Raw genomic sequence first — 13292 nt, 5'->3', positions numbered from 1 at the left:
CAAATGTTGTTATGCAAAAATCACGTATTACAACTTACGATTCTACTAAAATTAAAAAACACATTTCGGTTTCAAGCTTTCTGATAAGTCCTTTAACAGAGTCTGAAAAAATCTGTCTATAAACAATATCTAACGCTTGACATTGTTTTCCTTTTTAAATACAAAGATTAGAAAATATATTATCACTGTTTGCAAAGTTTTACTAAAATAATATTTGGCCTTTCTGGGTTTAAAAATTTTTCTAATAAAAGTCATTTTGTAACATTTATGAGTTTATGAGCATAATTAAGCTACTTTTTGATTTGTTCCGTCATTTACTCCTGACAATAAGCTTTTTCATTTAATGAAACATACCAGGGCAGATGCATTTTAAAGATGTCTGTGTAAGAGTGAAAAAGTTTCCAACTTCTGAACAAAAAAACTGCGCAGTAAATGGCTGGAGGTTTATTACGGATTATTCGTACCGTATCGTCTATTTTTCGCCATTATTTTTGCCGTATAGCCGTAAATCAGCGAAAGTACCCAGAATGCTAACTTGCCAGGTTTAGTAAGTGCACAACCATATGACGTCACAATTTGAGTAACTGAGGTTTAGTTACTTTAGTATACAAAAGCATCCTGTGGTTTTGCACTTGTATACTAGCCTATACCCCAAATCTTGCTGTCTGGCTCCAACAGTCAATAGTATTCAGTATGGCAGGAGCTCACCCGGAATTATTCGGCCGAAATGGCGTTGACCACCGGGAAAAGAACCATCTCTTTGCAAAAAGGCGACTCTACTTTTTGCTCCGTTTTCTACTAGGCTATATAAAGCGGCACATTGGATACCACTAACTCCAGGTGTGCTTGAGTCACTAGTTGAGCTCCTTCCTTGCGCATTTGAACACGGAAATTTTGTTTGTACATAAGAGAAGTTTTTTGTGCAAAGGTGTAAATTTTGGGTTGATGGCATGCACTCAACTCTTTGTTTAATTCTTATGAACTTGCATGGAGATAAAAAAGCTTTGTGTGCACATGTACATACTTTTTAATGAACGTTGTGCTTGCAACGGTGCAAGTACCGTATTTTTCAATATGTTACAACTTGTTAATCCAACTGGGAACCTAGCTTGCATATATACGAGCCAGACACAACCAACCTCTCCGACCAATGAGCCGACTTAGATTAAATTCGTTAAACTCTATAAAATTTGTTGCTGTGTGTTCTGCATATTTTCGAGAATTTAGGTTTTAATGAACAAGATAGGATTATTTTCATACACAGGCTGTACTCGTCCCTTTATAGGCAGCTAAGGCATGGATATAGGCTTTAACATCTGAGCGCTATATGCCTATTTACTACAACGATGTGATTTATCTATTTTTTAGAAAACAATGAGCAGATTAACTGCGTCAAATATCACTGTTGTATGTGATGAAATACAAGTCTCAGAGTATGATGTGGTCGTCTCAATCGTCAGTGGGACACTGGGTTTGCTGGGTCTCGTTTACTGCTTTTTTGGTAGGTTAGCGTATTGGCAAACCGTACAAGACGATTATAGTTGTATAGTCACTTTTACGTATTTGTTATTTACCAAGTTTTCTGTGATAGCATTTTTTGACAAGTTTTTACTCGTATAATTTAGGTTATCGCTGCTTCAAAGGCGTGATGTTTCTAAGTGGACTCATTTTTGGATCTGCCACGGTCTTCCTCTTGTGTCGAGAAGAGAGACTGTTTCAGCAGGAGATTTCTATGGAGATGGCGACAGGTGACGATTTGCTGGCTCTGTCTTTATACTTGGTCATTATATTTTTTTGTAAAATATGTTTAAATAATAGCATGCCATAGACCAGGGGTTGGCAAACTTGTTCAATGAAAGAGTCACTTGTGGATGCTACAAACAGCGAGATCAGTAGTATCAATACAAATATGGTAAACAATGCATGGATAATGAACCATGATGGATATTATTATTCAGCTAGAAAGCCACTAAAACATGCCGGCAATTTACCCACCTTTGCCATAAACTAACTATCATGTTAAGTGAAGCTGGACCAGCCATAACGAGACCAATTTGAGATCAAATAAAATTATTACACAGGCTTTTTTATGTGGAAATATAGTGATTTTTTCTTTTAATTTGTTACAAACTTTTAGTTTGTTACTAGAGAATAGATTTGTTACTAACTCGATCGCATGATTGAAAAAAAAAATTGTTTGGTGTTTTCGGGGGAAAATCCTGAATAATAATTTAGCAGCAAGTATAAAAAGCAGAGAAATTCCATTTTTTAATCCTTCCCACACTTACAGACTTCCTAATATAATTCTCAGTCACTGATATACATTATATAATAACAAGAATATCTGTGGACAGTGCCAGTGCTGTTTTCTGTCAATTATTATTAATATGAGTAGTGAGCTTGGACAAACCACTAATTTGTTAGATATATAGTATAGACCTACAGTGCAGTTTTGAAAATGATTCACACCACACGACAATGAATAATTGATTTATGTTATTGCAGGCATAGCAGCTGGTATAGGGATACTCTGTGGACTCATAACACTACTCATTTTATATGCTGGCCTCTTCTTGCAAGGTTTTTTCCTTGGGACCCTCCTGGCAATAGCTGGTAACAACATATTAGGTTTAATAGGTTACATTGTCACAACATAGTATCTTTATCATTTCTAGTAAAATGTTTATTTTTGACAGTGTTACATGTTCTAAAATATTATTTGAATATATGATTGCATGTGTGTTAACATTTTTATGTTACTTACAATTTTTTAAGGGCACTACTATTGCCAATTAACGATTACAACTAAGTATTTACTGCCATAGAACGAGGTTGATTGGTGTCTTGACTCTTGATGTCTTGTTAGATTCTGTTGCAAGTTGTAAACACATGGCAAATATGGGACAAGATAAGAGATTTTAAAACGTGTGTTAAAAGTAAAACAAAAGAGTGTGTAGCAGCATAGGATGTGTATAACTAGATGCATTAAAAATGACTAAAGTACCAAAACACATGACTTCGAAGTATCTCATGACTTCTACTTACATGGCAGTACTTCATGACTTGTATCAAAACAAAGTGTTATGATTTTAACAAATAATTTTCACTTTTGCACTTCACTGATGAATTTACACTGAATTTCTTTTTATTAGTTCTTATGCGATCACTTTGTCTTCAATCCATGCTTCATAAATTGCATAATCCATTTCAGAGCTTTTAAATCGAAGTAAATCTCAACAGGCTGTTGCGCACATTGATATTGATTATTTGGAACATTCCAATATAAAATGTGCTTCTGGTTGATGGGTTTCATTTGTTCTTACAGAAAAAGCCCTTTATTAGGCAGCTGCAATTCTAAGCATAGTTTTTTAAAGTTTAATTAGTGTTGTAAAACTTATTTTACTTGTTACCTTGTGTTCTATTTTCTTGTCTGAATTTTTTTACAGCATAGCACATGAACTACTCTTACCGTTTGTGCTTCTCCACGTTAATAATTCATGTCAATAAATTAATGTAATCTCATAGTGTTCTTACTGACATTAATGATTATACACATTTGTCTATTTCTTTTTGTCAAGCAAATGGGTTCTTCTGGAAACAAATGACACAGCAGTAATATGTTTTTACGTATTTACATTTATATATTCCATTTATTGGCATCTGTTTGTACACCTGATGAAGCAAGCTGATGCTTGCGAAAGCTTGTAAAGAGCGATTAAAAATAAAAGTTAACCTTAGAGCACCATCCTATATATGCTTTTTTATTTTACTATGTACATATCTACAGGTATGATAGCGTTGCAGTCTTTTTATCACCCATCAACTGCTTGGATCCCTGTCAGTATAATCTTCGGGACTGGGGTGGTATGCTCTGTGCTCACTCTCAAGTTTCAGAGGAACTGCGTGCTCTTCAGCACAGCTGTTTTGGGCAGCGCACTAATAACTGTTTGCATCGATTACTTCATGGAACAATTTCTTCTTTTAAGGTAAGTTTGCGTTTATATTTTTTTTCTATTTGAAGATGTGATTATCCTATCATCTTCCGCCGTATCCTGGGCTGATAAGATTTTGGGTTGCGAAGGTCTAAATTTGCATTTTAGCATAGAAAGTTCACTTAAATTGTAGTTTCGTTGAAGCTAATTGTATTTGAAATATTATTTGAACAGTCAAAATATTGTTTTCAACCATAAGCCATATCAACACAGCAACACTGGAATGGTGAATAAAGGAGTTGTATTATCATGGCAAAAACGTTTTGTAAGCTTAGCCCTTTCGAATGCTGCCTTGAAGGCCATTCACCAGACTCTATGTTTTACATTGTGTAGTATGTACCCTATACACATTTAATGTTAAATATTATGGTCAATTGCTATGTCATGTGATCTGACACTATGACAGTGGTTTCATTCATTGTATTGTATCAAATATGAATATGATAAAATCCCCAGGAGACACTGTATCCTTTCACCACATCCCACCTAGGGAAATTTTCAATACTGGCTCATTTTGAATTTTTATTACAAGCGTGGAAATTTCTTTTGGTAGAAAGCCAGGTCCTACTCATCATGAGGTTACACCACCAAACAAAAGAACCCATCATTTTAATATAGTTTCGGCCTTATCACCACTATGGGTTCATATCAAGTCTTTATCTGTTCTTTTCTCTACAGATATATATGGGAGGCCTTGATGGCGGCGCCGTCTATCAATGTATGCTGGTATACCTGGGTTATACTATCAGTCTGGCCAGCTTTATGTAGTAAGTATTCTGTGTGGTCCGCAAACAACACACACTCCTACAGCATACAAGTATCAAGTGCTTTGCCTTAACACACTTTGATTAAGAACATAATCTTAGATTTGCAGAGGATAACTTTCTGATGGGTTTTAAGGTTCTACTAATTCTTTTAATTTTTAACCAAGTGCTGATACGTATAATCAACAGTGGCGTTTAAAAGCTCTAGATAGCTACAAAATGATTTAATCAGAAAAGTGGGCAGTTTGTTTTGTCTGAGTCATAGCTTAATTCTTGAACATGAAAATGTTTTATTTAAATTGATCTTTTGTTTAAACTGTTAAATTTGCCATAGCCGAATATCTATAAGTAAACAAAACTTTAACTTAGCATTAATCAATCAATAAATAATGAAATTCCTAATAATATAATCAATTTAATAAATTACAATTCTTGTAGTAGTCTAGTGTATTGGCAACTAAAAGTTACTTTATTAATAAAAAATCGAATTTTTTGTGTTCACAGTGGCAGGTACTCTACTTCAATGGAAGGTTACATCGAGTGGATACGACCACACCAAAGGTAAAGAGAAAGTCACTTTTAAAGGTTGTGAGTCATGTGTCACACAGCAGCAGGTCACTTTAAACTGCTGTATAACAAAACCATGTTACATTACCCTAACTAAGCCTGACTGTCTGTACAGTATCAACATATACTGCTATCAAAATAATTCTGTTTTTAATGAGAACAATCTTGAACATTGCGGCTAAGCCTATCTTTTGTAAGATATAGATTGCTGTATTGCAGTTTAATCAAAAGCATGGTATATGTTTGAATTTAAAATCTATAACAAAGCAACGCTCTTCGTACCGACTATTCCGTGTACGTGGTTTCTAAAAGACTACATCAAGTAGACAATAGCTTGAGGCATGTAGTTCAAACCTTCTATACAGCATAGAAATACTGTATCGAGTCCAACAGGTTATCAAAACCAATCGACTCCAGTCATTTGAACTATTAACTCAAATTAAGTCATTTATGTATTTTATTATAAAAGGAGTCGAGTTATCTGAAGTGTTTGGAAAAAGTGACTTGAGTTGAGTCACTGACTCCAATCATTACGACTCTGCTATTTAATCTATTTTTAACATTTCAGAGACTTTCGGACAGACTTGTCAGAAACAGCAAACTGAATGGATAGTTCACACTCTTAGGCGATCTCACAACCAACGAAGACCGAACCAGAGAAGTGGAGCAACATCCCGGAGTGCGAGATCTGTTCCACCTTCTCCTCCTCGAACACGGAGGCAAGATGAAGCAGTCCACGAGGAAGCGAACTTTGACCCTAACCTCGGCGGTACACAGCAACCTAACCAAGGCTACGATACTTTACCACCTGTAAGTGCGTTTTATGGTTTTTTAGTTTGTTTCTATTTGCAATATTTTTTCGAACATTTAAGAAATTAAGATCATATTATTGTTTTGTTGATCATATTCCTTTCCCAATTAACATTTAACAAGAAAGTTACTATTTTAAGGGGATGTTTGCAAATTTGTCCATAGTCTTTATGTGGAATGCTAAACTGCATTGTTATCAACAGCGCCAAGTCAGGGAGTGCTGGCGTGCCATGATTGTGACCGCCACGGCACGCCTGGACTTTGGCAAAGTTTTGCGTTTTTCAGAAATCGTAAGACGCGTTAAAATACTCAAAGTTTCTCTAAATTAATTTTTTAATGATCTCTGACTGGTTTCTTATCGTGTCAATGTGGGCACAAAGCTTCATTTCTGGAAATCATTTTAGCCTATGGCCCTGTATCGTAGTATGAAGACCTGTTTAAGCATAACAAAATTCTTTAATTTTTGGCAAAATCTGTTGTGTAACAAGTTTTTTGTTCATTAATGGACAGTTTAACAACGTTGCCTCCCCCGCCCGCTTTACAACAAACTGCGTGTCCTTATTTTAAAGACTGCAACTTGCGACGCATTCTGGGTGGTTAACACAGAGTTTCAACTTTCAACATAGAGAGTGGTTAACAGGAGCATAAATTGTTCTCTTCTCGAGTTTGTTTTTCTCTTTTAACTCCTTGGCGAACGTTATGTTTTCTGTACAACGTACTTTGACGGAAAGATGCTAAGTTCAATCCGAGCACTTGCAGTTTGAACCTTATTTCGTATCTATCGTTTATTTCTTGTCATTTTGAACAAAGTATCAAGTAATAAAATACATTATTTCGTTCAAAATATGGGATTAGCAGTGACACATTGTTCTTTTGTAAGAGTGATAATTAAGCCTAATTTGCGAGGGGTGTGTTCGCTCGACCTGTTCTCGTAGGTAGGGTCATTTACCATTTATGTGTCGGACATGAAAGTGTTTCAATTACGTCCAGCGATTTGGATCGTCAACAATGTACGTTCTAGTAAGCGTTGCTGCATAGATACTTCGCTTTGATCGTATTCGTCTTAAAACAATTTTTCCAAATAAAAAACGAGCACTGGACTGATATCCTCAAAATTCCCTAATTTTTTTTCTAAAAAAGTGTTTACACTTTTCCATTAAATCTATGAAATCTAAGCAACGTGGAACGTTTTACGATTACATTTTTACGCCGTTTGAAAGGAAAGACAAAACCGAATATTTAGAGTAACTTTAGCAATTACTTAACCGCAAAACTTGACATGCTCTGCTTTGCGCATGGGTGAGTTGCTTGCGTGACGTCACACCGAACGCCCAGTTATTTTACTTAGCTGATGGCTATGAGTTTTATATATTGTGCAGTACAATATATATCACTTCCAAGCATTCCAACATATTTTACACATAGATAAATAAAGGGATCAACTCATATTCAAAAGACAAAACGTAAATTTAGCATTTCAGCCAGTGTACACTGATTTCTTCACTTTGCGCTTGAAAGATTCATTTCAAAGCCGGTTATTATGAAAACACAATCTCATAACTTGATAAGCCGCTTGTTGTGTATATTTACCAATGTTCAAAATTTGAGGTATATCGGTATAAACTTTGTACCGTTTGTACTTCCCTGTATTCTCCATGCACTTGTGCAACATGCAGTGTTTACTTTACTGTTTTACATGTTTACTTTATTGCAAACTTTTAGTTTGTTGCTAGAATTAGATTTTTTATTAACTTGATCGCATGATTGGAAAAAAATTGTTTGGGGTCTTGCGCAACATACAGTGTTTGCTTTATTTTTCATTCTCTTAAAAAAATTTATGCAAACTTGTGCTTTAAAAACTTTATTCAAGAAGTCAATTTGTTTTGCCTCAGCAGATTATTTTTAAAGTACCTGTAGTAATTACTCAGTTAAACAGTTTAAACTTTATAATTTCTATTTTATCTATGATAACATAATAATATGACTTCTATTAATGTTTCAATGTTCAATTCATTAATTTTATTTAACTTCCTTCCAGAGCTACTTCGAGTGCACGGAGCTTGGCATTGGTGAGCCGGTGACGTCATCACACACAGTCGTGCACACAGATCAGGGAGCGTATGTTTCACGTCCTCCGGCTGGTCCTGGAAGATCGCAGACCAACATCCAGAGGGATCTGCTTCAGGGAGTGTCCAGCGGGTCGGGATACGTCGTGGAAAACAACCCAGACCCAAGAGGAGGTTACGCTGGGAACGTCCAGTTGAGGAATGCTCAACGGCAAGAGAACAGACGAGCAGGTCGGGACGAACCAAACCATCAAGACATCAACAACTTCTCCAACCAGGTCACGCACAGCTCCTCCAGACAAGGTAGTAACCATGGCAACGGGAGCGAGGCACAAGCGCAGAGCAGCAACCGAAATTGCTCTGAGAATCGCAGCGGCAGGCGCTTCAGACCCTTTCAAAGCTCGCGCTCACACCGGAGCAACAGTGGCACAGAGAGCGACACTCAGTCTCTGCTATCACAGCAGCCGAAACCCCCCGGGAACAGAGAAGCGGTTTCGGCCCATGCTGAGCGATTGAGAGCGGCTGAGAATAAAAGAAACAGTCGCCAGAGTTTAGGCACAGGTGGGTTTTCAGGAGGGGCAAACCCCTCTTGAAAAGCATAATTTTATTTTCCGAACTCTCGTCACCCGTAAGTGTTAATTTTAAGTTTTATCTTTCAGCAATCGTTTTAGCTCTGTCATTCCATTGCCAGCATTCGCCACATTTGCAGCAATGGTTTTAACTTTTTTGCATTATTTAATAAAAACAACTCAAACTGTAATTCTTCTTATACTCGTTTTGCTGCTTATTTGACTTGTGCTTTCTCATTTTGTAATTGCAACATATTGTTGTATATTTTGCACCGTCGTAACAACATTATATTCAACCACTTTTTGTAGTTTGTATCTGTGGAAACGTTTGGCTTTATTTCAAAATTTTGAAAAGAAACCTGTTCTATGAATCAAAATTAACCGCGTAACTTATTTTACCCATAGGCGCTTACATACCAGAATATGCATCAACAGTAGTTGACTATGGCGCTGAATGATCCCTTGTATGGTGCACGCCTCATCCTTATCTTATCTTTACTATTTATCACTGTCTGACTTCTTGTAGTAACAGCCAAACGGTATTACTCTATACTTCTTGTCGTAGTGATGCAATGTTTGCGCGACGTCATCGACAAATGCAGTGAAAGATTTTGTGACTTCACAAAGTGACACAATAATGTTGTTTTATTGCTTGAAAGGTGACGATCAAATGTTGTTTTAGACGTTTATTTTTATAGCATTTGGTGCTTTTTTGAAAAACCTTTCATGAAATTTGAACGTTATGTTTTTGAGTTTTCTGAAGATGGTATTTTCAAAACGAGTAATTATCGAGACCATTTCGTGAAATTCTTTCGACCGCTAGCTGTCGCCCTAGACTAATAACAAATTTTGCTTAAAATGATACGCAACTCTTCATAAGCGATATCATTACATGTGTAGCGATATATTACATGTGTAGCAAAGTCAATACGTGCCATAAAATTTTTACCGTAACGAGACCGTATTTCTGGCGCTTACCATTTCATTGGAATTCTGCTTTCGTAGTTAAATTGCCGTTTGTTTGTTTTTATGTCATTCAGATCGATTTCTCGACGCGTCATACGCGGCGCTATTTTTGTATTTTCATAGCCGATTAAACATGATACAATTGCAACTCGTTTCAAGATATTCGAACAGTTTTAAAGTTTGTCACAAACCTGTTACCATCAACCCTAGGTTTTCATGGTGCGCACATTAACAAATGAAAACAATGAGAAAAAGTCATTGCTTAAGTTTAAAGACGACGCTAAAGTTCCGAGTCGAAAAAAACAAGTTTAGGACCCATTTGAGGTGTGAGCCACCATGGCCTTAAGAATTCCGGCTTTCAAAACTCCGTAACCTTCCGCCCAAGCTTCTATAACAGGTGACGACGTAGGTAGCTCAAGCTGATCGCCTACTACTGACAGGATGACCGGCCCCATGGACTAAAATTTTAAAAAAATGTGTTGGAATAAACCTGAAAAATGCTGTTTCTGTATCAGTGCACATTTTAGTCTATGAATTAAAAATCCACCCTGAACATATTTTAATCAGAAACCAAAAAAGAACTTTCGTTGGCGTCATTTTGTACTGAAAATTAAACAATAGGTCTAATAATAAAAAAACTGTTAATTTTACCTCAAAATGTTGCAACTCGACATTGCTGTTTGCATGCGCCTTTCCAAGTCGCGTCGTCAAAGCTTCGAGTTCCTCTGGGTTTTCAAACTTGTTGGCAAAGGAAGCTACGGCTGAACCTATCCTGCACAACACAGCAATTTAACTTACCGAGTGTTCAACACTACACTCCGTCGATTGTTGTAAATCTTAAAATGAGAACCTCAAATCAATCGTCCGCTGTCGTTAATGACGTCAGATACCTTATTGTTCGGTAGCCAATAACAGTTGACGGCTTATTTGTCGATACTTTAACCAAAATAATTGAAACTTTGAAAGCAGCTGCATTCACCGCTCCAAAAAAGTTAGGTATACTTGCCTTAATTACAAAAACATTGCCAACTAAAGGGTTAAAGTTTACCTTTAAATTGACCTGGTTGAAATCATGTTGTTTAGACGGTGTTCATAGATTATTATCTACATATCACTCACTTGCTGGCATGTGAGAGCAGTTTAGGATGATTTCTCACATATTCCAGAGATATCTCGTTTTCACCCATCGGTACTCCCATATTTAAAAATACCCCTCGCACCTGGGGCTCTTGGTTTAAAAGTCTGGTGAAAAAGAAAGGTTTTCGTCGTAAAAACCTGTTGTGCATTATAAACGCGTGGACATATACCTATATTTACGACATATACCTATATATACGTAGACCTACACCGCAACAACCCCAACACGTACGAAAGTGACTAATGCGCAAAAATAAATTTTGTTAGTAATTTCAACGTTTTGTTATAAATTTAAAATGTTGATTTCGTTTCTAAATCAACATAAAATTAAACCAATTGCCAACATTTGTGGTTAACGTAGCCCATTGATTAGTTCGCCTACTTTGGATCATTCCAACTCGAAGATTAAAATACGGACCCCGTACATCTAATCAGTTCCATTGGTATAAGTCCTTCTTGTTCGAAATTCAGCGTGTTACGTTCCACTTACCTGTGAAAAATTAGTAATCCAAGTTCCTTGGAACCGACTGATTTCAATTTTCTCCCAGAGTCTTTAATCAGAGTGACCTGTGTTTGACTAAGGGTCATTTTGTAGTGATAAGTAGAAGATTACTTTAAGAACTGCAGATAAATCTCTACGACAACCCTGGGACCAAAACACCTTTATGGTTAAAGCATTCTTTTTATGCTATTTACGAATTTGACTTCAAACTTGAAAGGTAATTTTTCGTTAAACACTTTTATAACTTTTTCCTTGCTCTCAGAAAGCTCCTTTCGTCATAAAACTGCCAACACTATGGAAAGCTAAAACTGATTTCCGACACCGCTGCAAACAAGATTTAAATCGATATTCGGTTGTTGAAGCACAGCAGCGTTGCTATAATTCAATCGTTAGTAACATTCTACAAACAGCTTTCAACAAGAAAATTGAAATCTTTCATAGACAACATTTGACAAATGAGAGTACAGTATACCAAACACATTTGTTTTTCATTTAATTGAGTTGTCATTCAACTGAATCAAATGCATAGCATTATGAATGCAATCAAATTGCTGCAATAACTTTAACTTTAAACTTCAATCCGAATAAAATGTCAGTAAATATACAAAATAACTTTTCATAATCTTTGTCGGTAAAGCAATTACCGCCGAAAACATGTCGCAAAAATCTGCAATTTTTCCGCTAGTTGTTACGGAAATCGCTATAATTATGACGTCACAATGTGGAAACCAGGTGCTGAATGGTTGCTATCTGGATCAAGTGAATCTATGGTGTGAATAACAACAAGCAGGCTGCAACTTAATTGTAATTTCAACCCAAACACTTTACAGTAGCTGGGCATACACCTGCATTCCTGCAACCGTACCTGAATCAAACATAACGCGTGTTGGTTTCGCATTGTTACGTCATAATTGCTCACGCGTCATAATAAGCATAAGCTGGCCATACGTTTAGGCCCTTTAGGCAATAGAATGGAAGCTCGTTAACTCTAAGCTAAAGAAACAGATCAAATTACTTCAAGTTTTCCGAAGTTTTGTGTTACTCGAAGTTGATAAAATCGCCAGCAAGTGACCAAAAATGCGTGGCTGGGTCATATTAGACGCATTTTAGTATTCAATTATGGCGTTTTTTTTCGTGTACAACATTTTTGGTAGAAAATAAAGTTTTCTTTTCTCCAAAAACGGCTGTGGCATTAAACATAGTGTAGGTAATGCCCAAATGCATTGCATCCGCTATCTTAATCATCTATAGCAGACGTGGGCAAACTGCGGCTCTCCGGCATGTTTTTTGTGGCTCTTCTAGTCGAATCGTAAAATTCCAAAAAATATAAAGGCTACCAAGAGTACCGTTTATGAAAGTTTCTGTCTATTTTTTCTTTATTTAGGCCAGGATTTCGTTTATGACGTAACACTAGACATCGATTCCGACATTGTTTTCAGGTATAGATTCTATACTCTATGGCAAAGGTTGTCAAAATGCACCTCACCAACATGTTTTTATGGGTCTTTTAGTTAAAAAGTAATATCCCAAAATGACTACTAATAGTATAATAACCAAATTGACAATCATTACTGATTTTGCGGCTCGCTGGTGTTTATATTTTTCCGCAAATGACTCTTTCATTGAACAAATTTGCCCACCCCTGATCTATAGCCTACTTAGTAATCAGATTTTTCTAACACAATGTAGCCTACTTGGGTCATCTTAACCTTCATTAGCTGCATATATGTATTTATATTAATAGTATAGCTGCTTTACTTGTCTCTGTTATGATTGTTCCTTTCTAAGGTTTCAGGCATCTTTATACGAACTTTTAACTGAAGGTTGTTGCGAACTTTAAGATGAAGGAGCTTTCAGTGAAAGATCGTAAAATTAACTTTGCCAAAACCGGTAAAGTTGTTTCGATTCACCCGCAGTTT

At 36.3% G+C, this 13292-nt stretch overlaps 2 protein-coding genes across 2 annotated transcripts; one reads left to right on the top strand and one right to left on the bottom strand.

The window, feature by feature from the left end:
• Window positions 1–1347: 1347 nt before the first annotated feature.
• Window positions 1348–9882, top strand: LOC143452718 (uncharacterized). Its single transcript, XM_076953773.1, has 8 exons — window positions 1348–1501; window positions 1626–1748; window positions 2506–2613; window positions 3788–3986; window positions 4671–4759; window positions 5261–5317; window positions 5892–6133; window positions 8172–9882. The coding sequence occupies exons 1-8, from the start codon at window positions 1375–1377 to the stop codon at window positions 8790–8792; spliced, it is 1566 nt and encodes a 521-aa protein (XP_076809888.1). The 5' UTR covers window positions 1348–1374; the 3' UTR covers window positions 8793–9882.
• LOC143452719 (flavohemoprotein-like) lies at window positions 9876–11507 on the bottom strand. Its single transcript, XM_076953774.1, has 4 exons — window positions 11362–11507; window positions 10854–10976; window positions 10386–10506; window positions 9876–10192 (listed from the first exon to the last, which is right to left on the bottom strand). Exons 1-4 carry the CDS (start codon window positions 11457–11459, stop codon window positions 10043–10045), a joined length of 492 nt encoding a protein of 163 aa, XP_076809889.1. The 5' UTR covers window positions 11460–11507; the 3' UTR covers window positions 9876–10042.
• Between the last annotated feature and the right edge of the window lie 1785 nt (window positions 11508–13292).

The sequence above is a fragment of the Clavelina lepadiformis genome, chromosome 4 (genome assembly GCF_947623445.1).
Source record: "Clavelina lepadiformis chromosome 4, kaClaLepa1.1, whole genome shotgun sequence".
NCBI lineage: Eukaryota > Metazoa > Chordata > Ascidiacea > Aplousobranchia > Clavelinidae > Clavelina > Clavelina lepadiformis.
This window is presented reverse-complemented; position numbering and strand designations above follow the sequence as displayed.